The sequence below is a fragment of the Oncorhynchus tshawytscha genome, linkage group LG25, assembly GCF_018296145.1.
Source record: "Oncorhynchus tshawytscha isolate Ot180627B linkage group LG25, Otsh_v2.0, whole genome shotgun sequence".
In the NCBI taxonomy this organism is placed as follows: Eukaryota; Metazoa; Chordata; class Actinopteri; order Salmoniformes; family Salmonidae; genus Oncorhynchus; species Oncorhynchus tshawytscha.
Genome location: NC_056453.1, coordinates 1,075,162 through 1,102,584, shown reverse-complemented (window position 1 = coordinate 1,102,584; position 27,423 = coordinate 1,075,162). Strand labels below are relative to the sequence as shown.

At 45.4% G+C, this 27,423-nt stretch overlaps 2 protein-coding genes across 5 annotated transcripts in view; one reads left to right on the top strand and one right to left on the bottom strand.

The window, feature by feature from the left end:
* Positions 1-27,423, top strand: part of ccdc186 (coiled-coil domain-containing protein 186) — a 1,196,038-nt gene that overhangs the window by 1,027,369 nt on the left and 141,246 nt on the right. The gene's annotated exons all lie outside the window — the stretch shown is intronic.
* On the bottom strand, positions 13-27,354 carry ikbke (inhibitor of nuclear factor kappa B kinase subunit epsilon). Of its 3 annotated transcripts, none has more exons than XM_042305880.1 (21): positions 27,194-27,353; positions 23,958-24,084; positions 21,064-21,201; positions 20,771-20,900; positions 20,484-20,665; positions 20,086-20,246; positions 19,772-19,882; positions 12,275-12,454; positions 11,955-12,151; positions 6,906-6,964; positions 6,648-6,739; positions 6,458-6,559; positions 3,795-3,852; positions 3,554-3,666; positions 3,338-3,414; positions 3,155-3,194; positions 2,976-3,077; positions 1,525-1,621; positions 1,162-1,256; positions 1,010-1,081; positions 13-357 (listed from the first exon to the last, which is right to left on the bottom strand). In XM_042305880.1, the coding sequence occupies exons 2-21, from the start codon at positions 24,057-24,059 to the stop codon at positions 294-296; spliced, it is 2,172 nt and encodes a 723-aa protein (XP_042161814.1). In that variant the 5' UTR covers positions 24,060-24,084; positions 27,194-27,353; the 3' UTR covers positions 13-293. The 3 variants fall into 3 exon arrangements, with proteins under 3 accessions (XP_042161814.1, XP_042161815.1, XP_042161816.1); XM_042305881.1 differs by having other exon boundaries at positions 27,293-27,316; XM_042305882.1 differs by lacking the exon at positions 1,010-1,081 and having other exon boundaries at positions 27,194-27,354.

Below are 27,423 nucleotides of genomic sequence, written 5' to 3'. Positions count from 1 at the left end.
CACGTCCAGTGGTTCATTTATGGGTTTAATCATGGTACACACATACTAATGAGACCATATTGGCTTGGTCCTGAGCTTCCGTTTGACCCATTTCAGCAGGAGCACTGGGTAGATGAGGGAATCTATCTACCCCTCTCTCTTCCGTCTGTCTGTCTGTTAATCTGTCTGTCTGTCTGTTCATCTGTTCATCTGTCTGTCCGTCTGTCTGTCCATCTGTCTGTCCGTCCGTCCGTCCGTCCGTCCGTCTGTTCATCTGTCTGTCTGTCTGTCTGAGTGTGTGTGTGGTTGTCTGTTCACAGTCCGATGGGTCTGGGTAGATCAGGCTCCAGCATAGTTGCAGAGGTTACAGCTCCCAGACTGCAGAAGAGAACGATTCAGGTCTTAATAAAGCGTGTCCCATAAGGGCACCCTATTCCCTTTATAGTTCACAAGGTTGGGCCCTGGTCAAAAGTAGTGCACTATATAGGGAATAGGTTGCCATTTGAGACATATTTTGGGACATAATCAATGCTACAGTTTGTCCTTCAGATAAAACACTTGAGGGGCCAACTGTGTGAGATTTGGCACGGATAGGAGGTTAGCGTTATAGTTAGAATTAAGGGTTAGAGTTTAAGGTTAGGTGATTAGAGGTTAGGAGGTTAAGGTTAGAGGTTAGGAGGTTAGGGCTAGAAGGTCAGAGATTAAGGTTAGGTTAGAGGTTAGGAGGTTGGAGATTAGGAAAGTAAGATTAGAGGTTAGGGTTAGGAGACTAGAGGTTAGGAGGTTAAGGGCTAAGGTTAGGGGCTAAGGTTAGGGGGTTAGAGGTTAACGTTAGGAGGTTAGAGGTTAGGATTAGGGGCTAAGGTTAGGAGGTCAGGGGCTAAAGTTAGGAAATTAGGGTTAGGGGCTAAGGTTAAGGTTAGGAGGTTAGGGGCTAAGATTAGGAGGTTAGAGGTTAGGGACTAAGGTTAGGAGGTTAGGGGCTAAGGTTAGGGTTATGGGATAAGGTTAGGAGGTTAATGCCACTGACCTCTCAATGATGTTGTTGTTGGATTGCAACTCTCTCACCACTATCTCCATCTCCTCCTTTAGCTGTTGCATCCTGGACACACACCGATTAAACACAGGGGTTTACACACACATGCAGCCAAGCACATCACACACACACACACACACACACACCTGAGGACCATGTGGTCCTTGTCCCTGGGTGTGGCCTCCTGACCCCCTGGGCCTGTCTGTCCTGGCTGGACTCTGAGCAGGACTCTGTCCAGGAACTGAGGAGAGCACAGCAGGACAATGGTCAGTGTTATCTTTAAAGCTGCTTATTGGTGTAGGGTTGATGCTAGAGATTAGAGGTCAAAGGTTAACAATTTTTTCCCTCTCAATCAATATCTTGTTTTAATAAAATAAAAAAATATTGTAAAACAATTATTATAGTCAGTTATTAATTATGATATAGTTATTATATTTCTCTATATCAATTTATTGTTTTAATATTTGTATTTATTTATTATTAAACAATTGTTATAGTTCAGGGAAAACCTTGTTCTGGCGCTCCTCACACATCTCCAGGTCCCCCATCAGCCCTCGGGAGAAATTGCCAAAGTCTGACAGCCTGCATTGCATCTCACGGAGAACACTGACAACACACAAATAAAGAACACTGAAAACACACAAATAAAGAACACTGAAAACACACACATGAAGAACACTGACAACACACAAATAAAGAACACTGACAACACACAAATAAAGAACACTGACAACACACACATAAAGAACACTGACAACACACAAATAAAGAACACTGACAACACACAAATAAAGAACACTGACAACACACAAATAAAGAACACTGACAACACACAAATAAAGAGCACTGACAACACACAAATAAAGAGCACTGACAACACACACATAAAGAACACTGACAACACACACATAAAGAACACTGACAACACACACATAAAGAACACTGACAACACACATATAAAGAGCACTGACAACACACACATGAAGAACACTGACAACACACAAATAAAGAACACTGACAACACACAAATAAAGAACACTGACAACACACAAATAAAGAACACTGACAACACACAAATAAAGAATACTGACAACACTCACATGAAGAACACTGACAACACACACATGAAGAACACTGACAACACACACATGAAGAACACTGACAACACACACATGAAGAACACTGACAACACACAAATAAAGAACACTGACAACACACACATAAAGAACACTAACACACACATAAAGAACACTGACAACACACAAATAAAGAACACTGACAACACACACATAAAGAACACTAACACACACATAAAGAACACTGACAACACACAAATAAAGACACTGACAACACACACATGAAGAACACTGACAACACACACATAAAGAGCACTGACAACACACACATGAAGAACACTGACAACACACAAATAAAGAATACTGACAACACACAAATAAAGAACACTGACAACACACACATGAAGAACACTAACACACACATAAAGAACACTGACAACACACAAATAAAGACACTGACAACACTCACATGAAGAACACTGACAACACACAAATAGAGAACACTGACAACACACAAATAGAGAACACTGACAACACACAAATAAAGAACACTGACAACACACAAATAAAGAACACTGACAACACACAAATAGAGAACACTGACAACACACAAATAGAGAACACTGACAACACACAAATAGAGAACACTGACAACACACAAATAGAGAACACTGACAACACACAAATAAAGAACACTGACAACAAACAAATAAAGAACACTGACAACACACAAATAAAGAACACTGACAACACACAAATAAAGAACACTGACAACACACAAATAAAGAACACTGACAACACACAAATAAAGAACACTGACAACACAACAGCGTGAGGAGCGATTTGATATCACTAAAAGGTGTGTGTATGTGTGTGTGTCTAACCTGCTCCAGGTCGATGCGGTGTCCAGCAGGTCTCGATATTTCTGTAGACATTCCTCTCTAAACAGAACCTTCACACGCTTTATATGGGACGACAGGTGGATCCTAGCCGAGACAGAGAGGGATATGATACACACACACACACACCACATTTATCTCAGAAACAATGCTGACATACTCACTTCTCAAACTTGTGTATCTGCTCATCATTGTAGGCAAGCTCTAGAACAATCACAAGGGAGACATTTATTAAACACTCAAAACACAGGAGGCACACACACACACACACACACACACACACACACACACACACACACACACACACACACACACACACACACACACACACACACACACACACACACTTCCAGTCAGTCGGTCCTTGCGGTACTGTTGGTGGATGGCCATGATCTTCTCCAGGAGGAACTCCATCTTCTGGATGCTGTAGAGGTGAGGGGTCAGAGTTCACACCAGATGCCATTTTAACCCCAACTCTGCACACTGCAACCCCTTGGCCCCGAGCCCTTGTAGAGATGTGAATAAAGATGGAACAGGCATAAACATGATGAAGAAAGTCTCACCTGTTGTCCTCAGCCAGATTCTCAGAGTGTTTGGCCAGTTCTACATGCATGTGTTCTAGACGGGTCTGGAATTCCCGGATCGCTCCGGCGTACACTGGCAGGTTCTCCCTGATCTACATGGAGTGAACAAGGACAAACAACACCAGCCCAAACCTCAAGAGAGACAGCCACAGCCAGTGTCAAGGATCCTCCCTCCCACCCAACACCCTTCCCCAGTCAGTTTCAACGGCATGTCTCTCACCAGTCGCAGCTTCTTGCTGTCGTCAGTGGAGTCTGGGGCTTGCAGGGGGAACTGTCTTCTGCAAGACGAGAGGATGAGAGGAGGACAGGGGGGAGGGTGAGAGGTGAGGATGAGGAGGACATGAGGGAGGGAGGGTGAGAGGAGGACAGGAGGGAGGGGGTGAGAGGGAGGACATGAGGGAGGGTGAGAGGTGGACAGGAGGGAGGGTGAGAGGAGGACAGGAGGGAGGGTGAGAGGAGGAAGGGTGAGTGGAGGACATGAGGGAGGGTGAAAGGAGGACATGAGGGAGGGAGGGTGAGAGGTGGACATGAGGGAGGGAGGGTGAGAGGTGGACAAGAGGGAGGGAGGGTGAGAGGTGGACAAGAGGGAGGGAGGGTGAGAGGTGGACAAGAGGGAGGGAGGGTGAGAGGTGGACAAGAGGGAGGGAGGGTGAGAGGTGGACAAGAGGGAGGGAGGGTGAGAGGTGGACAAGAGGGAGGGAGGGTGAGAGGTGGACAAGAGGGAGGGAGGGTGAGAGGTGGACAAGAGGGAGGGAGGGTGAGAGGTGGACAAGAGGGAGGGAGGGTGAGAGGTGGACAAGAGGGAGGGAGGGTGAGAGGTGGACAAGAGGGAGGGAGGGTGAGAGGTGGACAAGAGGGAGGGAGGGTGAGAGGTGGACAAGAGGGAGGGAGGGTGAGAGGTGGACAAGAGGGAGGGAGGGTGAGAGGTGGACAAGAGGGAGGGAGGGTGAGAGGTGGACAAGAGGGAGGGAGGGTGAGAGGTGGACAAGAGGGAGGGAGGGTGAGAGGTGGACAAGAGGGAGGGAGGGTGAGAGGTGGACAAGAGGGAGGGAGGGTGAGAGGTGGACAAGAGGGAGGGAGGGTGAGAGGTGGACAAGAGGGAGGGAGGGTGAGAGGTGGACAAGAGGGAGGGAGGGTGAGAGGTGGACAAGAGGGAGGGAGGGTGAGAGGTGGACAAGGGGGAGGGAGGGTGAAAGGTGGACACGAGGGAGGGAGGGTGAGAGGTGGACAAGAGGGAGGGAGGGTGAGAGGTGGACAAGAGGGAGGGAGGGTGAGAGGTGGACAAGAGGGAGGGAGGGTGAGAGGTGGACAAGAGGGAGGGAGGGTGAGAGGTGGACAAGAGGGAGGGAGGGTGAGAGGTGGACAAGAGGGAGGGAGGGTGAGAGGTGGACAAGAGGGAGGGAGGGTGAGAGGTGGACAAGAGGGAGGGAGGGTGAGAGGTGGACAAGAGGGAGGGAGGGTGAGAGGTGGACAAGAGGGAGGGTGGGTGAGAGGTGGACAAGAGGGAGGGAGGGTGAGAGGTGGACAAGAGGGAGGAAGGGTGAGAGGTGGACAAGAGGGAGGGAGGGTGAGAGGTGGACAAGAGGGAGGAAGGGTGAGAGGAGGACGAGGGAGGAAGGGTGAGAGGAGGATGAGGGAGGGAGGGAGGGTGAGAGGAGGACATGAGGGAGGGAGGGTGTGAGGAGAGGATGAGACCAGGACATGAGGGAGGGAGGGTAGGAGGAGGACATGAGGGAGGAAGGGTGAGAGGAGGACGAGGGAGGGAGGGTGAGAGGAGGATATGAGGACATGAGGGAGGGAGGGTGAGAGGAGGACATGAGGGAGGGAGGGTGAGAGTAGGACATGAGGGAGGAAGGGTGAGAGGAGGACATGAGGGAGGAAGGGTGAGAGGAGGACATGAGGGAGGAAGGGTGAGAGGAGGACATGAGGGAGGGAGGGTGAGAGGAGGACATGAGGGAGGGAGGATGAGAGGAGGACATGAGGGAGGGAGGGTGAGAGGAGGACATGAGGGAGGGAGGGTGAGAGGTGGATATGAGGGAGGGAGGGAGAGAGGATGAGAGGAGGACAGGAGGGAGGGAGGGTGAGAGGAGGACAGGAGGGAGGGTGAGAGGTGGACATGAGGGAGGGAGAAGGACATGAGGGAGGGAGGGTGAGAGGATGAGAGGAGGACAGGAGGGAGGGAGGGTGAGAGGAGGACAGGAGGGATGGAGGGTGAGAGGTGGATATGAGGGAGGGAGGGTGAGAGGATGAGAGGAGGACAGGAGGGAGGGAGGGTGAGAGGAGGACAGGAGGGAGGGTGAGAGGTGGACATGAGGGAGGGAGAAGGACATGAGGGAGGGAGGGTGAGAGGATGAGAGGAGGACAGGAGGGAGGGAGGGTGAGAGGAGGACAGGAGGGTGAGAGGTGGACATGAGGGAGGGTGAGAGGAGGACAGGAGGGAGGGAGGGTGATAGGTGGACAAGAGGGAGGGAGGGTGAGAGGAGGACAGGAGGGAGGGGGGTGAGAGGAGGACAGGAGGGAGGGGGGGGGGTGAGAGGAGGACATGAGGGAGGGTGAGAGGTAGACAGGAGGGAGGGTGAGAGGTAGACAGGAGGGAGGGTGAGAGGTAGACAGGAGGGAGGGTGAGAGGTGGACAGGAGGGAGGGTGAGGGTGAGAGGTAGACAGGAGGGAGGAAGGGTGAGAGGTGGACAGGAGGGAGGGAGGGTGAGAGGAGGACATGAGGGAGGGAGGGTGAGAGGTGAGGAAGACAGGAGGGAGGGTGAGAGGTGAATTAAAGTAAAGATACAACTGGTTTAGGTATTCACTGCTCACAATGTGACAATGACTGAGATTGTAAGTGTTTTGTATGTGAGCGTGTGTATGTGGTCTTGTCGGTCACTCACAGGGTGTGTAGTCTGTGCTCAGAACTGAGGCAGGAGTGCAGTCTCATGTTGACCATGCTGATAGTCAGCAGCGAGTCACCACACTCCCTACCCACCTTCTCCCTGGGTAGACAGAGAGGGGAGAGCATGGGTCATGGCAGATCGAAGGGATGTTGCTGGTTTGTTCTCACGGTGTGTGTGTGGGTCTCACATGTAGCTGTAGTATCCATGTAGGAACAGTTCTCTGTGTGTGTGTAAGGAACGCACTATCCTCAGGTACTGATAGACCACTCCTACTATCAACTAGACAGAGGAGAATGGGAGAGAGGGAAGAAAAGAGGGGGGTGAGTAAAGAGACTGATTCACTACATAGAAAAACACAACCATCAACAGACCATTCAGCTGAGAGTTTTAACTGTCTCTTCCTGTGGGTTACACAGTGCTGGATCCCATGTCATGACTAACTTACCTTGGAGAAAGAATAGTCTGCCATAATGTCAAACCGGGATGGGATGTTGGGCATCTCAGCTACAGTGGACAAAACACACATCATTTATCGTTTATTAAATCAATAACAATACCCATTGACACCGAGTGTACATAACATTAAGGACAGCTTCAGAACAGCCTCAATTCGTTGTGGAATAGTCTACAAGGTGCCAATAGCGTTCCACAGGGATGCTACCATACCCCAAGTAATTGTAATAACAGGAACTCAAGTTCTTTTGTTCATCCGAACTAGAATACCTCACAATCAAATGCCGACCGTATTATCTCCCAAGATAATTATCTTTGGTTATTGTCACAGCCATGTATATCCCCCTCAAGCCAATACCACGAAGGCCCTCAAGGAACTCAAGTCAAATCAAATTTTATTTGTCACATACACATGGTTAGCAGATGTTAATGCGAGTGTAGCGAAATGCTTGTGCTTCTAGTTCCGACAATGCAGTAATAACCAACAAGTAATCTAGCTAACAATTCCAAAACTACTACCTTATATACACAAGTGTAAGGGGATAAAGAATATGTACATAAAGATATATGAATGAGTGGTGGTACAGAGCGGCATAGGCAAGATACAGTAGATGGTATTGAGTGCAGTATATACATATGAGATGAGTATGTAAACAAAGTGGCATAGTTAAAGTGGCTAGTGATACATGTATTACATAAAGATGCAGTAGATGATATAGAGTACAGTATATACATATACATATGAGATGAATAATGTAGGGTATGTAAACATTATATTAGGTAGCATTGTTTAAAGTGGCTAGTGATATATTTACATAATTTCCCATCAATTCCCATTATTAAAGTGGCTGGAGTTGAGTCAGTGTGTTGGCAGCAGCCACTCAATGTTAGTGGTGGCTGTTTAACAGTCTGATGGCCTTGAGATAGAAGCTGTTTTTCAGTCTCTCGGTCCCAGCTTTGATGCACCTGTACTGACCTCGCCTCATGGATGATAGCGGGGTGAACAGGCAGTGGCTCGGGTGGTTGTTGTCCTTGATGATCTTTATGGCCTTCCTGTGACATCGGGTGGTGTAGGTGTCCTGGAGGGCAGGTAGTTTGCCCCCGGTGATGCGTAGTGCAGACCTCACTACCCTCTGGAGAGCCTTACGGTTGTGGGCGGAGCAGTTGCCGTACCAGGCGGTGCTTCAGCCCGACAGGATGCTCTCGAATGTGCATCTGTAGATGTTTGTGAGTGCTTTTGGTGACAAGCCGAATTTCTTCAGCCTCCTGAGGTTGAAGAGGCGCTGCTGCGCCTTCTTCACGATGCTGTCTGTGTGGGTGGACCAATTCAGTTTGTCTGTGATGTGTACGCCAAGGAACTTAAAACTTAATACCCTCTCCACTACTGTTCTAACAATGTGGATAGGGGGGTGTTCCCTCTGCTGTTTCCTGAAGTCCACAATCATCTCCTTAGTTTTGTTGACGTTGAGTGTGAGGTTATTTTCCTGACACCACACTCCGAGGGCCCTCACCTCCTCCCTGTAGGCCATCTCGTCGTTGTTGGTAATCAAGCCTACCACTGTTGTGTTGTCCGCAAACTTGATAATTGAGTTGGAGGCGTGCGTGGCCACGCAGTCGTGGGTGAACAGGGAGTACAGGAGAGGGCTCAGAACGCACCCTTGTAGGGCCCCAGTGTTGAGGATCATTGAGGTGGAAATGTTGTTGCCTACCCTCACCACCTGGGGGCGGCCCGTCAGGAAGTCCAGTACCCAGTTGCACAGGGCGGGGTCGAGACCCAGGGTCTCGAGCTTGCTGACGAGCTTGGAGGGCACTTTGGTGTTAAATGCCGAGCTGTAGTCGATGAACAGCATTCTCACATAGGTATTCCTCTTGTCCAGATGGGTTAGGGCAGTGTGCAGTGTGGTTGAGATTGCATCGTCTGTGGACCTATTTGGGCGGTAAGCAAATTGGAGTGGGTCTAGGGTGTCAGGTAGGGTGGAGGTGATATGGTCCTTGACTAGTCTCTCAAAGCACTTCATGATGACGGAAGTGAGTGCTACGGGGCGGTAGTCGTTTAGCTCAGTTACCTTAGCTTTCTTGGGAACAGGAACAATGGTGGCCCTCTTGAAGCATGTGGGAACAACAGACTGGGATAGGGATTGATTGAATATGTCCGTAAACACACCAGCCAGCTGGTCTGCGCATGCTCTGAGGGCGCGGCTGGGGATGCCGTCTGGGCCTGCAGCCTTGCGAGGGTTGACACGTTTAAATGTTTTCCTCACGTCGGCTGCAGTGAAGGAGAGTCCGCATGTTTTAGTTGTGGGCCGTGTCAGTGGCACTGTATTGTCCTTAAAGCGGGCAAAAAAGTTATTTAGTCTGCCTGGGAGCAAGACATCCTGGTCCGTGACTGGGCTGGTTTTCTTTTTGTGGTTTTCTTTTTGACCGAGACTTTTTGTTTTCTCTTGTGTCTGAGCCGTTGAATTGAGATTCTACTTTGTCTCTATACTGACGCTTAGCTTGTTTGATTGCCTTGCGGAGGGAATAGTTACACTGTTTGTATTCGGTCATGTTTCCGGTCACCTTGCCCTGATTAAAAGCAGTGGTTCGGGCTTTCAGTTTCACGCGAATGCTGCCATCAATCCACGGTTTCTGGTTTGGGAATGTTTTAATCGTTGCTATGGGAACGACATCTTCAACGCACGTTCTAATGAACTCACTCACCGAATCAGCGTGTTCGTCAATGTTGTTGTCTGACGCAATACAAAACATATCCCAGTCCACGTGATGGAAGCAGTCTTGGAGTGTGGAATCAGATTGGTCGGACCAGCGTTGAACAGACCTCAGCACGGGAGCTTCTTGTTTTAGTTTCTGTCTGTAGGCAGGGATCAAAAAAATGGAGTCGTGGTCAGCTTTTCCGAAAGGAGGGCGGGGCAGGGCCTTATATGCGTCGCGGAAGTTAGAATAGCAGTGATCCAAGGTTTTTCCAGCCCTGGTTGCGCAATCGATATGCCGATAAAATTTAGGGAGTCTTGTTTTCAGATTAGCCTTGTTAAAAGTCCAACTTCACTGGACTTTATGCAAACTGGAAACCACATATCCTGAGGCCACATTTATTGTAGCTGGGAATTTCAACAAAACAAATGTGAGGAAAATGCTTCCTAAATCTGATCAGCATAGCGACTGTAGCACTCGACCATTACTACTGCAACTTCCGGGATGCATACAAGGCCCTCCCCCGCCCTCCTTTCGGCAAATCTGACCATGACTCCAATTTCCCCCCCTTCCTATAGGCAGAAACTCAAACGGGAAGTACCCGTGCTAAGGACTATTCAAGGAATCCATGCTTCAAGATTGTTTTGATCACGCGGACTGGGATATGTTCCGGGTAGCTTCGGAGAATAATATTGACGTGTACAACGAGACGGTGACTGAGTTTATCAGGAAGTGTATAGGAGATGTTGTACCCACTGTGTCTATTAAAACCTAACCTAACCAGAAACCGTGGCTAGATAGCAGCATTCGTGCTAAACTGAAAGTGCGAACCACTGCATTTAACCATGGCAAGGTGACTGGGAATATGGCAGAATACAAACAGAGCGGTCATTCCCTCCGTAAGGCAATCTAACAGGCAAAACGTCAGTATAGAGACAAAGTGGAGTTGAGATTCAATGGCTCAGACACGTGTGTGTTTACAGACATATTCCATCTCTCCCTATCCCAGTCTGCTGTCCCCACATGCTTAAAGATGGCCACCATTGTTCCTGTTCTCAAGAAAGCTAAGGTAACTGAACTAAATGACTATCACCCCGTAGCCACCACTTCTGTCATCATGAAGTGCTTTAAGAGACTAGTCAAGGATCATATCACCTCCACCCTACCTGATACCTTAGACCCACTTCAGTTTGCTTACCGCCCCAATAGGTCCACAGACGATGCAACCACCATCACACTGCACACTGCCCTATCCCATCTGGACAAGAGGAATACCTATGTACAAATGCTGTTCATTGACTAAAACTCAGCATTCAACACCATAGCTCATCATTAGCTTGAGACCCTGGGTCTGAACCCTGCCCTGTGCAATTGAGTCCTGGACTTCCTGATGGGCCGTACCCCAGGTCGTGAAGGTAGGAAACAACACCTCCACTTCGCTGATCCTCAACACTGGGGCCCCACAAGGGTGCGTGCTCAGCCCCCTCCTGTAGATAAAAAGATGATCAAGGACAACAACCACCCGAGCCACTGCCTGTTCACCCCGCTATCATCCAGAAGGCGAGGTCAGTACAGGTTCTTAAATGGAGCTCTTAAATGGAGCTTCTCCAACATAATTCAGGTAGAATCAGGAATTCCCCAGGGCAGCTGTCTAGGGCCCTTACTTTTTTCAAAGCTGGAACCGAGAGACTGAAAAACAGCTTCTATCTCAAGGTCATCAGACTGTTAAACAGCCATCACTAACTCAGAGGCTGCTGTCTACATACAGACTTGAAATCATTGGCCACTTTAATAAATGGATCACTTGTCACTTTAATAATGCCACTTTAATCATGTTTACATATCTTGCATTACTCATCTTATATGTATATACTGTATTCTATACTATTCTACTGTTTCTCAGTCTATGCCGCTCTGACATTGCTCGTCCATATATTTATATATTCTTAATTCCATTCCTTTACTTAGATTTGTGTGTATTAGGTATTTGTGGTGTATTGTTAGAATATTACTTGTTAGATATTGCTGCACTGTCAGAACTAGAAGCACAAGCATTTCACTACACCCGCAATAACATCTGCTACACACGTATATGTGACAAATAAAATTTGATTTGATAGGTACTTAAATATTTTGTCTTGACCATTCACTCTCTGAATGGCACACACACACAATCCATATCTCAATTGTCTCGGCTTAAAAATCCTTCTTTAACCTGTCTGCTCCCCTTCATCTACACTGATTGAAGTGGATTTAACAAGTGACATCAATAAGGGATCATAGATTCACCTGGTCAGTTTATGTCATGGAAAGAGCAGGTATTCTTAATGTTTATGTGTGTGTGTCTTACGTTCTCTGAAGGGGAGGCCAGCGTGTGTCTCTGGAGTGCGACTAAGCAGAAGTAGCGGCTGGGAGGGCGAGGTGGAGGGGAAGTTGACCACCTTCATAGAGCCCTTCAGGGAAAGGTCATGTCCCAGGAACAGGAAGTGCTGTTGCTCCAGCCCCACCCCTGTCTGAGATGCCACTTCCTCACAGAAGATGGCCGCCCTGGTGAGCGAGACGGGAGAGGTGGTGGGAAGGGGGCAGGGTGGATGTAGGTCAAAACAGGTGTGTGTGTGAGTATAGACTGGCAAGTTTGTGTGTGTATGTGTGTGTGCGTGTTTGACTCACGTGTTGTAGTGGGGAATGTATAAGCGGTGAGCTGTGGCCTGTTGCAGGGAGAACAGATAGACCGAGACTCTCTGTAGTATCTCTGTGGTGGCAGAAAAGAACTGGTCGAATGTCCAACACTTCTCCTGGTCTGCCTCCAGTATCCCAGCTAACACTGGGACTAGCTGACACCTCAGACCCCTATACAAAAGAGAGTGAAAGAGAGAGAGTTAAACTGCAACTTCAGATACACTCATTAAAGGCGCTATGACAAGTCTCTCTTGGCTGAGAGTTGAGGAAAGACTGACACCTTGTTTTAATAAGAAACAATGTGCTGGAAATTCCAAATTGTTTGCATAGTCAACTTACACACAGTACTGACACACACACTTACCCCACCAGACATGCCACCAGGAGCCTTTTCACAGTCCGCAGGTCCAGAACAAATTCAAGGTAACATTATACAACTGATACAGAGCCACACTATAAAACTGTGATACAGAGCCATGAGTACATGGAACTCCCTTCCATTTTATATAGCGCAAGTGAACAGCAAACCTGGTTTCAAAAAACAAATAAAGCAACACCTCACGGCACCATGCCTCTTCCCCATGTGACCTACTTGTTGTGTGTAGGTACTGACATGTATGTGTAACTGATAGATGCACATGCTATTTTACAGTAAACAAACTGACAACAGACTTTCAGCACGCTTAAAGGGAAGGACATTTAACAAGCACAGCACTTACACAAATGACTGAGGATTGGTTGAGAGAAATTGATGGGGGCTGTTTTGTTAGACTTTAGTGCGACTTTGGACATTATCAATTACAGTCTGCTGCTGGAAAAACGTATGTCTTATGGCTTTACACTCCCTGCTATATTGTGGATAGAGTTAACTGTCTAACAGAACACAGAGGGTGTTCTTAAATAGAGCTTCTCCAACATAATTCAGGTAGAATCAGGAATTCCCCAGGGCAGCTGTCTAGGGCCCTTACTTTTTTCAATCTTTACTAATGACATGCCACTGGCTTTGAGAAAAGTCTGTGTGTCTATGTACAGTTGAAGTCGGAAGTTTACATACATCTTAGCCAAATACATTTCAACTCAGTTTTTCACAATTCCTGACATTTAATCTTAGTAGAAAATCCCTGTCTTAGGTCAGTTAGGATCACCACTTTATTTTAGGAATGTGAAATGTCAGAATAATAGTAGAGAGAATGATTTATTTCAGCTTTTATTTATTTCTTGTTAACATTAGAAGCCTACTCCCTAAGTTTGTTTTACTCACTGCTTTAGCACACTCTGCCAACCCGGATGTCTTAGTCGTGTCTGAATCCTGGCTTAGGAAAACCACCAAAAACCCTGAAATCTCCATGGCTAACTATAACTTTTTCCGCCAAGATAGAACTGCCAAAGGGGGCGGTGTTGCAATCAACTGCAAAGATAGATAGTAATATAGAACTTTGCAGGCTAAGTCTGTACCCAAACAATTTGAGCTTCTACTTCTAAAAATTCACCTTTCCAGAAACAAGTCTTTCACTGTTGCCGCTTGCTATAGACCTCCCTCTGCCCCCAGCTGTGCCCTCGATACCATATGTGAATTGATTGGACCCCATCTATCTTCTGAGCTCGTGCTACTAGGTGACCTAAACTGGGACATGCTTAACACCCCGGCCATCCTACAAACTAAGCTTGATGCCCTCAATCTCACACAAATTATCAATGAACCTACCAGGTACAACCCCAAATCAGTAAACACGGGCACCCTCATAGTCATAGTCATCCTAACTAATTCGCCCTCCAAATACACCTCTGCTGTTTTCAATCAAGATCTCAGTGATCACTGCCTCATTGCCTGCATCCGTAATGGGTCTGCGACCAAACGACCACCCCTCATCCCTGTCAAACACTCCCTGAAACACTTCTGTGAGCAGGCCTTTCTAAACGACCTGGCCGGGGTATCCTGGAATGACATTGACCTCATCCCGTCAGTAGATGATGCCTGGCTATTCTTTAAAAGTGCCTTCCTCACCATCTTAAATAAGCATGCCCCTCTCAAAAAATTTAGAACTAGGAATAGATATAGTCCTTGGTTCACTCCAGACCTGTCTGCCCTTGACCAGCACAAAAACATCCTGTTCTGCATTAGAATCGAATAGCCCTCGTGATATGCAACTTTTCAGGGAAGTTAGGAACAAATATACACAGACAGTCAGAAAAGCTGCTTTTTCAAACAGGAATTTGCATCCTGTAGTACTAACTCAAAAAAGTTCTGGGACACTGTAAAGTCCATGGAGAATAAGAGCACATCCTCCCAGCTGCCCACTGCTCTGAGGCTAGGAAACACTGTCACCACCGATAAATCCACTATAATTGAGAATTTCAATAAGCATTTCTCTACAGCTGGCCATGCTTTCCACATGGCTACCCCTACCCTGGTCAACTGCCCGGCACCCTCCACAGCAACCCGCCAAAGCCCTCACCATTTCACCTTTACCCAAATCCAGATAGCTGATGTTCTGAAAGAGCTGCAAAATCTGGACCCCTACAAATCAGCCGGGCTAGACAATCTGGAACCTCTCTTTCTAAAATTATCTGCAGAAATTGTTGCAACCGCTACTACTAGCCTGTTCAACCTCTCTTTCTGAGATTCCCAAAGATTGGAAAGCTGCCACGGTCATCCCACTCTTCAAAGGGGGTGACACTCTAGACCCAAACTGCTACAGACCTATATCTATCCTAACCTGTCTTTCTAAGGCCTTCAAAAGCCAAGTTAACAAACAGATTACTGACCATTTCGAATCCCACCATACCTTCTCCGCTATGCAATCTAGTTTCAGAGCTGGTCATGGGTGCACCTCAGCCACGCTCAAGGTTCTAAACAACATCATAACCGCCATCGATAAGAGACATTACTGTGCAGCCGTATTCATCGACCTGGCCAAGGCTTTCGACTCTGTCAATCACAACATTCTTATTGGCAGACTCGCCAGCCTTGGTTTCTCAAATGATTGCCTCGCCAGGTTTACCAACTACTTCTCTGACAGAGTTCAGTGTGTCAAATCGGAGGGCCCGTTGTCCAGACCTCTGACAGTCTCTATGGTTGTGCCACAGGGTTCAATTCTCAGATCGACTCTCTTTTCTGTATACATCAATGATGTTGCTCTTGCTGCTGGTGATTCTCTGATCCACCTCTACGCAGACGACACCATTCTGTATACTTCTGGTCCCTCCTTGGACACTGTGTTAACTAACCTCCAGACGAGCTTCAATGCCATACAACTCTCCTTCCGTGGCCTCCAACTGCTCTTAAATGCAAGTAAAACTAAATGCATGCTATTCAATCAATCACTGCCCACACCTGCTCGCCCGTCCAGCATCACTACTCTGGACGGCTCTGACTTAGAATACGTGGACAACTACAAATACCTGGGTGTCTGGTTAGACTGTAAACTCTCCTTCCAGACTCACATTAAGCATCTCCAATCCAAAATTAAATCTAGAATTGGCTTCCTATATCGCAACAAAACATCCTTAACTCATGCTGCCAAACATACCCTCGTAAAACTGACCATCCTACCGATCCTCGACTTCGGTGATGTCATCTATAAAATAGCCTCCAACACTCTACTCAACAAACTGGATGCAGTCTATCACAGTGTCATCCGTTTTGTCACCAAAGCCCCATACACTACCCACCACTGCGACCTGTACGCTCTCGTTGGTTGGCACTCGCTTCATACTCGTCGCCAAACCCACTGGCTCCAGGTCATCTACAAGTCTTTGCTAGGTCAAGCCCCGCCTTATCTCAGCTCACTGGTCACCATAGCAGCACCCACTCGTAGCACGTGCTCCAGCAGGTATATCTCACTGGTCACCCCCAAAGCCAATTCCTTGGTCGTCTATCCTTTCAGTTCTCTGCTGCCCATGACTGGAACGAATTGCAAAAATATCTGAAGCTGGAGACTCACATCTCCCTCACTAGCTTTAAGCACCAGCTGTCAGAGCAGCTTACAGATCACTGCACATGTACATAGCCCATCTGTAAACAGCCCATATATCTACCTACCTCACCCCCATACTGGTATTTATTTATTTTGCTCCTTTGCACCCCAGTATCTCTACCTGCACATTCATCTTCTGCCGATCTACCATTCCAGTGTTTAATTGCTATATTGTAATTACTTCGCCACGATGGCCTATTTATTTCCTTAACTTACCTCATTTGCACTCACTGTATATAGACTTTTTGTTTTCTTTTGTTCTACTGTATTATTATTATTGACTGTATGTTTTGTTTATTCCATGTGTAACTCTGTGTTGTTGTATGTGTCGAATTGCTACGCTTTATCTTGGCCAGGTCGCAGTTGCAAATGAGAACTTGTTCTCAACTAGCCTACCTGGCTAAATAAAGGTGAAAAAAAATTCAGCACATTCCCAGTGGGTCAGAAGTTTACATACACTCAATTAGTATTTGGTAGTATTGCCTTTAAATTGTTTAATTTGGGTCAAATGTTTCGGGGAGCCTTCCACAAGGCTACCCAAAATTTTGGCCCATTCCTCCTGACAGAGCTGGTGTAAATGAATCAGGTTTGTAGGCCTCCTTGCTCGCACATGCTTTTTCAGTTCTGCCCACAAGTTTTCTATAGGATTGAGGTCAAGACTTGGGATGGCCCCTCCAATACCTTGACTTTGCTGTCCTTAATCCATTTGGCCACAACTTGGAAGTATGCTTGGGGTCATTGTCCATTTGGAAGACCCATTTGCGACCAAGCTTTAATGATGTCTTGAGATGTTGCTTCAATATATCCACATAATTTTCCTTCCTCATGACGCCATCTATTTTGTGAAGAGCACCAGTCCCTCCTGCAGCAAAGCACCCCCACAACATGATGCTGCCACCCCCGTGCTTCACAGTTGGGATGGTGTTCTTCGGATTGCAAGCCTCCCCCTTTTCCTCCAAACATGACGATGGTCATTATGGCCAAAAAGTTATATTTTTGTTAAATCAGACCAGAGGATATTTCTCAAAAAAGTACGATCTTTGTCCCCATGTGCAGTTGCAAAACATAGTCTGGCTTTTTTATGGCGGTTTTGGAGCAGTGGCTTCTTCCTTGCTGAGTGGCCTTTCAGGTTATGTCGATATAGGACTTGTTTTACTGTGGATAAAGATACTTTTGTACCTGTTTCCTCCAGCATCTTCACAAGGTCCTTTGCTGCTGTTCTGGGATTGATTTGAACTTTTCGCACCAAAGTACGTTAATCTCTAGGAGACACAACGTGTCTCCTTCCTGAGCAGTATGACGGGTGGATGGTCCCATGGTGTTTATACTTGCGTACTATTATTTGTACAGATGAACGCTGTACCTTCAGGCGTTTGGAAATTGCTCCCAAGGATGAACCAGACTTGTGGAGGTCTACAATGTTTTTTCTGAGGTCTTGGCTGATTTCTTTTGATTTTCCCATGATGTCAAGCAAAGAGGCACTCAGTTTGAAGGTAGGCCTTGAAATACATCCACAGGTACACCTCCAATTGACTCAAATGATGTCAATTAGCCTATCAGAAGCTTCTAAAGCCATGACATCCTTTTCTGGAATTTTCCAAGCTGTTTAAAGGCACAGTCAACTTAGTGTATGTAAACTTCTGACAACTGGAATTGTGATACAGTGAATTATAAGTGAAATAATCTGTCTGTCAACAATTGTTGGAAAAATTACTTGTGTCATGCACAAAGTAGATGTCCTAACCGACTTGCCAAAACTATAGTGTGTTGACAAGAAAATTGTGGAGTGGTTGAAAAACGAGTTTTAATGACTCCAACCTAAATGTATGTAAACTTCCAACTTCAAATGTATGCAAATGACTCAACACTATACATGTCAGCTACTGCAGCGACTGAAATGACTGCAACACTTAACAAAGAGCTACAATTAGTTTCAGAATGGGTGGCAAAGAATAAGTTAGTCCTAAATATTTAAAAAAAACTAAAAGCATTGTATTTGGGACAAATCATTCACTAAACCCTAAACCTCTACTAAATCTTGAATGAATGAATCATGTGGAAATGGAGCAAGTTTACACCCCCTGCTATACACCCCCTGCTTTACACACGTACATATGGATTTTGTGTTGTAGATATGTGGTAGTAGAGTAGGGGTCTGAGGGCACACAATGTGTTGTAGATATGTGGTAGTAGAGTAGGGGTCTGAGGGCACACAATGTGTTGTAGATATGTGGTAGTAGAGTAGGGGTCTGAGGGCACACAATGTGTTGTAGATATGTGGTAGTAGAGTAGGGGTCTGAGGGCACACAATGTGTTGTAGATATGTGGTAGTAGAGTAGGGGTCTGAGGGCACACAATGTGTTGTAGATATGTGGTAGTAGAGTAGGGGTCTGAGGGCACACAATGTGTTGTAGATATGTGGTAGTAGAGTAGGGGTCTGAGGGCACACAATGTGTTGTAGATATGTGGTAGTAGAGTAGGGGTCTGGGGCACACAATGTGTTGTAGATATGTGGTAGTAGAGTAGGGGTCTGAGGGCACACAATGTGTTGTAGATATGTGGTAGTAGAGTAGGGGTCTGAGGGCACACAATGTGTTGTAGATATGTGGTAGTAGAGTAGGGGTCTGAGGGCACACAATGTGTTGTAGATATGTGGTAGTAGAGTAGGGGTCTGAGGGCACACAATGTGTTGTAGATATGTGGTAGTAGAGTAGGGGTCTGAGGGCACACAATGTGTTGTAGATATGTGGTAGTAGAGTAGGGGTCTGGGGCACACAATGTGTTGTAGATATGTGGTAGTAGAGTAGGGGTCTGAGGGCACACAATGTGTTGTAGATATGTGGTAGTAGAGTAGGGGTCTGAGGGCACACAATGTGTTGTAGATATGTGGTAGTAGAGTAGGGGTCTGAGGGCACACAATGTGTTGTAGATATGTGGTAGTAGAGTAGGGGTCTGAGGGCACACAATGTGTTGTAGATATGTGGTAGTAGAGTAGGGGTCTGAGGGCACACAATGTGTTGTGAAAATATGTTGTGAATGTGTTGTAATGTTTTAAAAATGGTATTAACTGCCTTCATTTTGCCTTGGCAGCAGCTAATGGGGATCCATAATAAATACAAATAAAGGGGTCAGTTGTCCAACTGAATCCATTCAACTGAAATGTGTCTTCCGCATTTAGCACAACCTCTGAATCAGAGAGGTGTGTGGGGCTGCCTTAATCGACATCCACGTCCACGTCTTCTGCATCCGGGGAACAGTGGGTTAACTGCCTTGTTCAGGGGCAGAACGACAGATTTTTATCTTGTCAGCCTGGGGATTTGATCCAGCAACCTTTCGGTTACTGGCCCAACACTCTAACCACTAGGCTACCTGCCACCCCTCATATACACACACACTACATATTAATGTTTTTAAATTGTAAAGTCTTTTGTCTGTAATATGTCGGACCCCAGTAAGACTAGCTGTCTCCATTGGCGTTGGCTAATGGGGATCCTAACACAAAGGTACTGACTTTGAGAGCAGGCAGCTGTTTGGTAGCTGGTAGCTCCACTCTATAAGTCCGTCGTTGACCTTCTGAACTCCAGCAATGGCCCCTACTGGCTTCTCTTTGGTGATCTTAAACCTGCACGTCACAGACAGGGGAAGAGGGGGAGCAGAGAGAGGAGAAGACGCTAGCTCTTCATTTTACACTCCTATTTCAGCTGTTGCTGTGTTTGTTTAGACTAATCCCAAAGAAATAGAAGAGCAATTATTAGACAATTTCAACATAGTAATTACATGCACACTTACTGTTGTATCTATGAAACACACCACACAGAGACTTACATGGTGGGTTTGTTCCTGCGGGGTCCTCCGTAGGGTGTGAAGGGTAAAGAACCGGCAGCAGCGTGGTAAAACGTCACTCCAATACTCCACAGGTCAACACTCACACCATAGGCCTTGTGCTGGGGCCTACGCAGTACTGCACGCTCATACATGTCTGGGTGCTACACACACACACACACACACACACACACACACACACACACACACACACACACACAGAGGGAGAAGGTCAATAACACACACCATAGCCTGCCCTAACTTATGTTATCTGCTGAGGCACATGAAACACTGCAGGCTCATACATCCCAGAAAACATTCAATCTCCCCTCCCTCTCCATACCCTCCTTGTCTTCTCTCCTCCACTACCTCTCCTCTCCTCTCCTATCCCTCTCTCTCACCAGGTATTCCTCTGTTCCGTAGATGGAGACAAACTTCTCTTCATTGTCTAGTTCTCTGGCCGCTCCGAAGTCTGTTAGCTTATAGACGGACCTCCCGTCCTCTCCCACCTGACGCATGATGTTCCCAGGCTTAATGTCCCGGTGCACCACCCCCTTCTCACGCAGATGGTTCATCCCTTGCACTAGAAGAAATAGGAGGAATGGTTCATTCCATTAATTGGGGGGGATGATGACTAACTTCTCCCCTCATCCCCAGGCCCCTAACCTCTCTACCCCTCCTCACATACCCACACACTGTAGTACTATGAGGAACTCTGTCTCAGGCAGACCGAAGGTGTTCTCTGGCTCTTCCAGCAGACTGAGCAGACTGCCTCCTGAACAATACTCCATCACCAACACCTTTTGTTTATTGCTCAGCTAGAGAGAAAGAGAGACAGAGAGAGTTAATACATAAATACAAGGGAGAGTTGAAACGGCAGACTATATACAGACTAATATAAGTCTTCTCCTCACTCATTATCTCCTCCCCCTTCCCGTCCCAACTCTCCCCTCTCCCGTCCTTAACTCGTCTCCTCCTCACCTCCTCCACAGAGAAGAGCTTGACAATGTTGTTGTGGTTGAGTCTCCTGAGCATTTCAAACTCTCTCATCTGAACCTCGTACGGACGGCTGTAGCTCAACTGGTTAAACACCTTCACCGCAACCTGCTCCCCTGTCCTCTACACACGGACACACACACACGGACACACACACACAGTTATAAAAAGTTATAGTTATCATCGTTTTTTGTCATATGATATTGTTATGTAGTTGTCATAAGTTTACAGTGTTACCATTGGGCTCCATGATAGACATGCTAGGTTATCACAGTGAAGATATGTTCCGTGTAAGAAGTAGCCTACACCTCAAAGTTTAGATGCGGATGACATCTCATTCACTCTGAAGTTTTTGATCTAGTTAGATTTTTCTTTTATGTACTGAATTGGTGTGTGTGGGCGTATGCTGATGTGCGTAACAATGTAGTCTGTGGGGAGGTGCTGACGCGTATAATGGTATATAGCGTTGTTGAGTTCACCTTGGGGTCATGATAGGGGCTGTACCGAATGTTTGATGTATTATAATAATTGATTATGCTTATGTTGTATTAATAGAAGGGGAAGGGTTATAAGACCCCTCCCCCTTACATTTATAGGGTTCTAGACTACAGGTTAATAATATATATATGTATTATAAAGTTTCATATTTTTCCACAGTACTTTTCTAGTCTCTGCTTCTTATAAAAACAGAGAGATGTGTCAAAGGTAAAAGAGATGCAGAGACACAGAACTCTGCAGGGGAGTGAAAGAGATAAGAGACTCTTGTTTGTATAGCTGTGTAGGCATGGGCTTGGTCTCATGAGTAGAAGGTAATGACATTGGCAGTGACATCACTATGGATTGACTGCAGGCATAATAAAACAACTGGGACCCTTTCATATTTTGCAGAACTTACTCAGAAACATGCGTGCTATGTTCCTGTTGTCAACTTCTGTATGCAATTGCATTAATAAATGAATGATTGATTTACTTAAAGATATTGTCTGAATGCTAATTTCACCAATGAGCCAATGATTGACAAGGAACAGGGGACGAACCCCAACAGCGTATATCAGGTTCAGTGATTCTCAATGTTGACCCTGGGAACCAACTGTCTGTGCCCGATGTGGCTCTGAGCATCACTTTGGCATTTAGCCAGTGGCGATTTTAGCATGTAAGTCTTGGTGGGGGGGGGGGGAGGTTTTATATGCATGCCAGCAAAAACACTACACAACACTAAACAATAGATTCATTGCACTATGAAGGCACAAACGGTGCCCACAAATTGTGATGGCCTACATAAAGTTGGCCTGACAGCTGAGCTTTCCTTTCAGCAACATGGAGTGAATCTTTACCACTGCTACACCTGGCTATCAGCAGAGCCTTGTCTGGCAGCGAAACAGTTCATTCAGGCTCATTTACTGCCTTTAAAAAACATAGCTGATATGACTGACTTGCTTAAACAAATGTGGTTTCTACTGACAATTGAAGTGTACAAACTATGGCATAAGGAGACGACGAGCGGATAAGAGGCAATCCGTAATTTAGATTAAGACATTAATGAGCGAGTTAGGACAGACTTAGTCAATATAACTATTTGTTCGTCGCCAGACCCACTGGTTCCAGGTCATCTATAAGTCTATGCTAGGTAAAGCTCCGCCTTATCTCAGTTCACTGGTCACGATAACAACACCCATCCGTAGCACATGTTCCAGCAGGTGTATCTCACTGATCATCCCCAAAGCCAACACCTCATTTGGCCACCTTACCTTCCAGTTCTCTGCTGCCAGTGACTGGAACGAATTGTAAAGATCGCTGAAGTTGGAGACTTTTATTTCCCTCACCAACTTTAAACATCAACTATCTGAGCAGCTAACCGATCGCTGCAGCTGTACATAGTCCATCTGTAAATAGCCCACCCTATTTACCTACCTCATCCCCATACTGTTTTTATTTTATTTACTTTTCTGCTCTTTTGCACATCAGTATCTCTACTTGCACATCCTCATCTGCTCATTTATCACTCCATTGTTAATCTGCTAAATTGTAATTATTTGCTCCCATGGCCTATTTATTGCCTACCTTCTCATGCCTTTTGCACACACTGTATATAGACTTTCTTTTTTCTACTGTGTCATTGACTTGTTTATTGTGTTATTGGCATGTTTATTGCTTACTCCATGTGTAACTCTGTGTTGTTGTCTGTGTCACACTGCTTTGTTTTATCTTGGCCAGGTCACAGTTGTAAATGAGAACTTGTTCTCAAATGGCCTACCTGGTTAAATAAAGGTGAAATAAAAAATGTAAAAAACACTTGTGTGTGTATAAGGTAGTTGTTGTGAAATTGTTAGATTACTTGTTAGATATTACTGCCTGGTTGGAACTAGAAGCACAAGCATTTCACTACACTCGCATTAACATCTGCTAACCATGTGTATGTGACAAATAAAATTTGATTTGACACTGTGATGCAGTGCCTTAGACTACTGAGCCACTCAGGGGGCCCTGGATGGGCACTTTTAATGTAAGTCTATAGCAGCACCCAAGGGGCTTGAATTTTCAAGCTCTACCCATATAATTTCCAGTGACCTAGTGTTCCCATGAGTGACAGAACACTGAGCCAATCATGGCACAACTAGAGAACATTACCAAACCCTACGCGTCATATTTTCCGCTGGCTGCCCCACCACCACAGGAAGCACTGAGCTACGGTGAAACACCTGCATTTTGGAGTTACTCAAGAAAGCAAAAAATTGATTGTATGTGGCTTTATTAACCCAATTATGGTTATTGAATTATTTTTGCTAAACAGCTCGGCCCCAACTGCCCTGAATGAAGCGCTGCCACTGCACCTAGCTCACAACAATCTTTTTTTTGTAAGGGTGAGTTTAGAGTCCTACCTTGTTGCGGGCCTTGTAGACACTGGCTGTGGCCCCCTGACCAAGCACATCTCCCAAAGACCACAGGTAGTTGGCTGTGCTCGCAGTCATCTTCTCTGTCATCTACAGCCTGGAGAATTCTGATTGGCTGCAGTAGGGAATATACAGAAGGCCATGAGTCAAGAACTGAAACATACCTTCTATTCAGAATAAAAACTATTCACAGGATGTTGGTGTGGAATGGAGAGTCAAGGGGTGGGGTTCATATAAAGTCAGAGGTAATGTGGACTTCTCTCTGGTCAGAAAGGTAAACAACAAGGGGGAAGAAGTTCAAGTTATAGCTCAAATATAGATTCAGAACTTTTGTGAAATAGCACAGATACAAATATATGGCAAATAGAAATCAAACTGGATGGACATCAGAAATAGAGGAAGGCCAGCACTAAAAACAAACAAAATATAACTATTGTAAAATAGATTGTGTCTGTAAAATGTGTACAGTATGTATAACCTGGAAGCAGGAGCCTAAGTGTTATTGTTTATGAGTTGACTCCAATTGGGGGAGGGGTGGTAGGGTTTGGGGAACAATAAAGGAAGGTATATTAAAAAAGTGTGTATGTGTATACAGTTGAAGTCGGAAGTTTACATACACTTATGTTGGAGTCATTAAAACTCATTGTTCAACCACTCCACAAATTTCTTGTTAATTAACAAACTATAGTTTTGGCAAGTTGGTTAGGACATCTACTTTGTGCACGACACAAGTCATTTTTCCAACAATTGTTTACAGACAGATTATTTCACTTATAATTCACTGCATCACAATTCCAGTGGGTCAGAAGTTTACATACACTAAGTTGACTAACTTTAAACAGCTTGGAAAATTCCAGAAAATGATGTCATGGCTTTAGAAGCTTCTGATAGGCTAATTGACATCATTTGAGTCAATTGGAGGTTTACCTGTGGATGTATTTCAAGGCCTATCTTCAAAGGGGCTGCAGGGTAGCCTAGTGGTTAGTGCGTTGGACTAGTAACCGGAAGGTTGCAAGTTCAAACCCCTGAGCTGACAAGGTACAAATCTTTTGTTCTGCCCCTGAACAGGCAGTTAACCCACTGTTCCTAGGCCGTCATTGAAAATAAGAATTTGTTCTTAACTGCCTTGCCTAGTTAAATAAAGCTAAAATAAAATAAAAATTCCTTGACATCATGGGAAAATCAAAAGAAATCACCCAAGATCTCAGAAAAAAAATTGTAGACCTCCACAAGTCAGGTTCATCCTTGGGAGCAATTTCCAAACGCCTGAATGTACCACGTTCACCTGTACAAACAATAGTTCGCAAGTATAAACACCATGGGACCACGCAGCCGTCATACCGCTAAGGAAGAGCGGAAATGAATGTATGAATGTACCTTGGTGCAAAAAGTGCATATCAATCCCAGAACAACAGCAAAGGACCTTGTGAAGATGGTGGAGGAAACGGGTACAACAGTATCTATATCCATATCGACATAACCTGAAAGGCCGCTCAGCAAGGAAGAAGCCACTGCTACAAAATCATCATAAAAAAGCCAGACTACGGTTTGCAACTGCTAATGGGGACAAAGATCGTACTTTTTGAGAAATGTCCTCTGGTCTGATGACACAAAAATAGAACTGTTTGGCCATAATGACCATCGTCATGTTTGGAGGAAAAAGGGGGAGGCTTGCAAGCCGAAGAACACCATCCCAACTGTGAAGCACGGGGGTGGCAGCATCATGTTGTGGGGGTGTTTTGCTGCAGGAGGGACTGATGCACTTCACAAAATAGATGGCATCATGAGGGAGGAAATTTATGTGGATATACTGAAGCAACATCTCAGGACATCAGTCAGGAAGATAAAGCTTGGTCGCAAATGGTTCTTCCAAATGGACAATGATCCCAAGCATACTTCCAAAGTTGAGGCAAAATGGCTTAAGGACAACAAAGTCAAGGTATTGGAGCAGCCATCACAAAGCCCTGACCTCAATCCTATAGAAAATTTGTGGGCAGAACTGAAAAAGCATGTGCGAGCAAGGAGGCCTACAAACCTGACTCAGTTACACCAGCTCTGTCAGGAGGAATGGGCCAAAATTCACCCAACTTATTGTGAGAAGCTTGCTGAAGGCTACCTGAAATGTTTGACCCAAGTTCAACAATTTAAAGGCAATGCTACCAAATACTAATTGAGTGTATGTAAACTTCTGACCAACTGGGAATGTGATAAAAAAAATAGAAGCTGAAATAAATCATTCTCTCTGCTATTAATCTGACATTTCACATTCTTAAAATAAAGTGGTGATCCTAACTGACCTAAAACAGGGAATTATTACTAGGATTAAATGTCAGGAATTGTGAAAAACTGAGTTTAAATGTATTTGGCTAAGGGGTATGTAATCTTCCGACTTCAACTGTATATGTATGTATGTACACTACCGTTAAAAAGTTTGGCCGGTAGTGTACTAATGGTTGACTAATGGTCAATTAGCCTTTGAAAATGATAAACTTGGATTAGCTAACGCAATGTGCCATTTTAACACAGGAGTGATGATTACTTACAAAACACCTCTGTATGCCTATGTAGATATGTGTGTGTGTGTGTGTGTGTATACACACACACATTTTGTAGCATTGCCTTTAAATTGTTGAACTTGGGTCAAACACTTCGGGTAGCCTTCCACAAGCGTCCCACAAAAAGTTGCGTGAATTTTGGCCCATTCCTCATACCGATATATATATATATATATATCTCGGTATGTTTATGTATGTATATCGATAGATATATTTAACCCCAAAATATATGGGGGATTGGAAATACAGACAATTACATTGAAGGAAGCAATAATCTATCTGCAATACTAAAGCTGATCCACCCACTAAAAAAGAGAGAGAAAAAAGAAGTTCAAGTTCCCACAATGTGAAGTGAATAGATAAAAGGCTACCTGTAGATACATTCCACTGTCCCTAATCATACGGTCTATGGTAGGGCCTATGCGATGTTGATACACATCTGTTGAAAACGAAGATAAACACTGTAATGTCCTGGACAGCTGAGACCAGTGAGGTGTTGTGAGGTGTTGTGAGGTACACTCCCTGGGCTTTGTGAAATTGTTTAGTCATAAAAAAACAAGATTTACTCCACATTACTAAATACAATGTGTGTGTTTAAAAACGGATAGGGGAACAAACTTGCCAAAACTGAAGTTCAAGGTTCGATGGCTTGAATAAAAGGTAGCCTACCTGTCTCGTTTTTCGTCACAGGGACAAATTTGAACTCTTTGCATCCACAATCTGCTACATTTCGCTGATGTTTCCCGAAAAAACAGATGGCAACCTCACCTATTCTCCGTCACTGAACCGGGTAATCATGGAAGATTTCGGCGGAAATGCAACTACAGTCTGTGCATTCTATGCAAGTTTCGATTCAGTGCTGTAACTTCCGAGTTGTGCACCAGTTTACTTTACAGTTA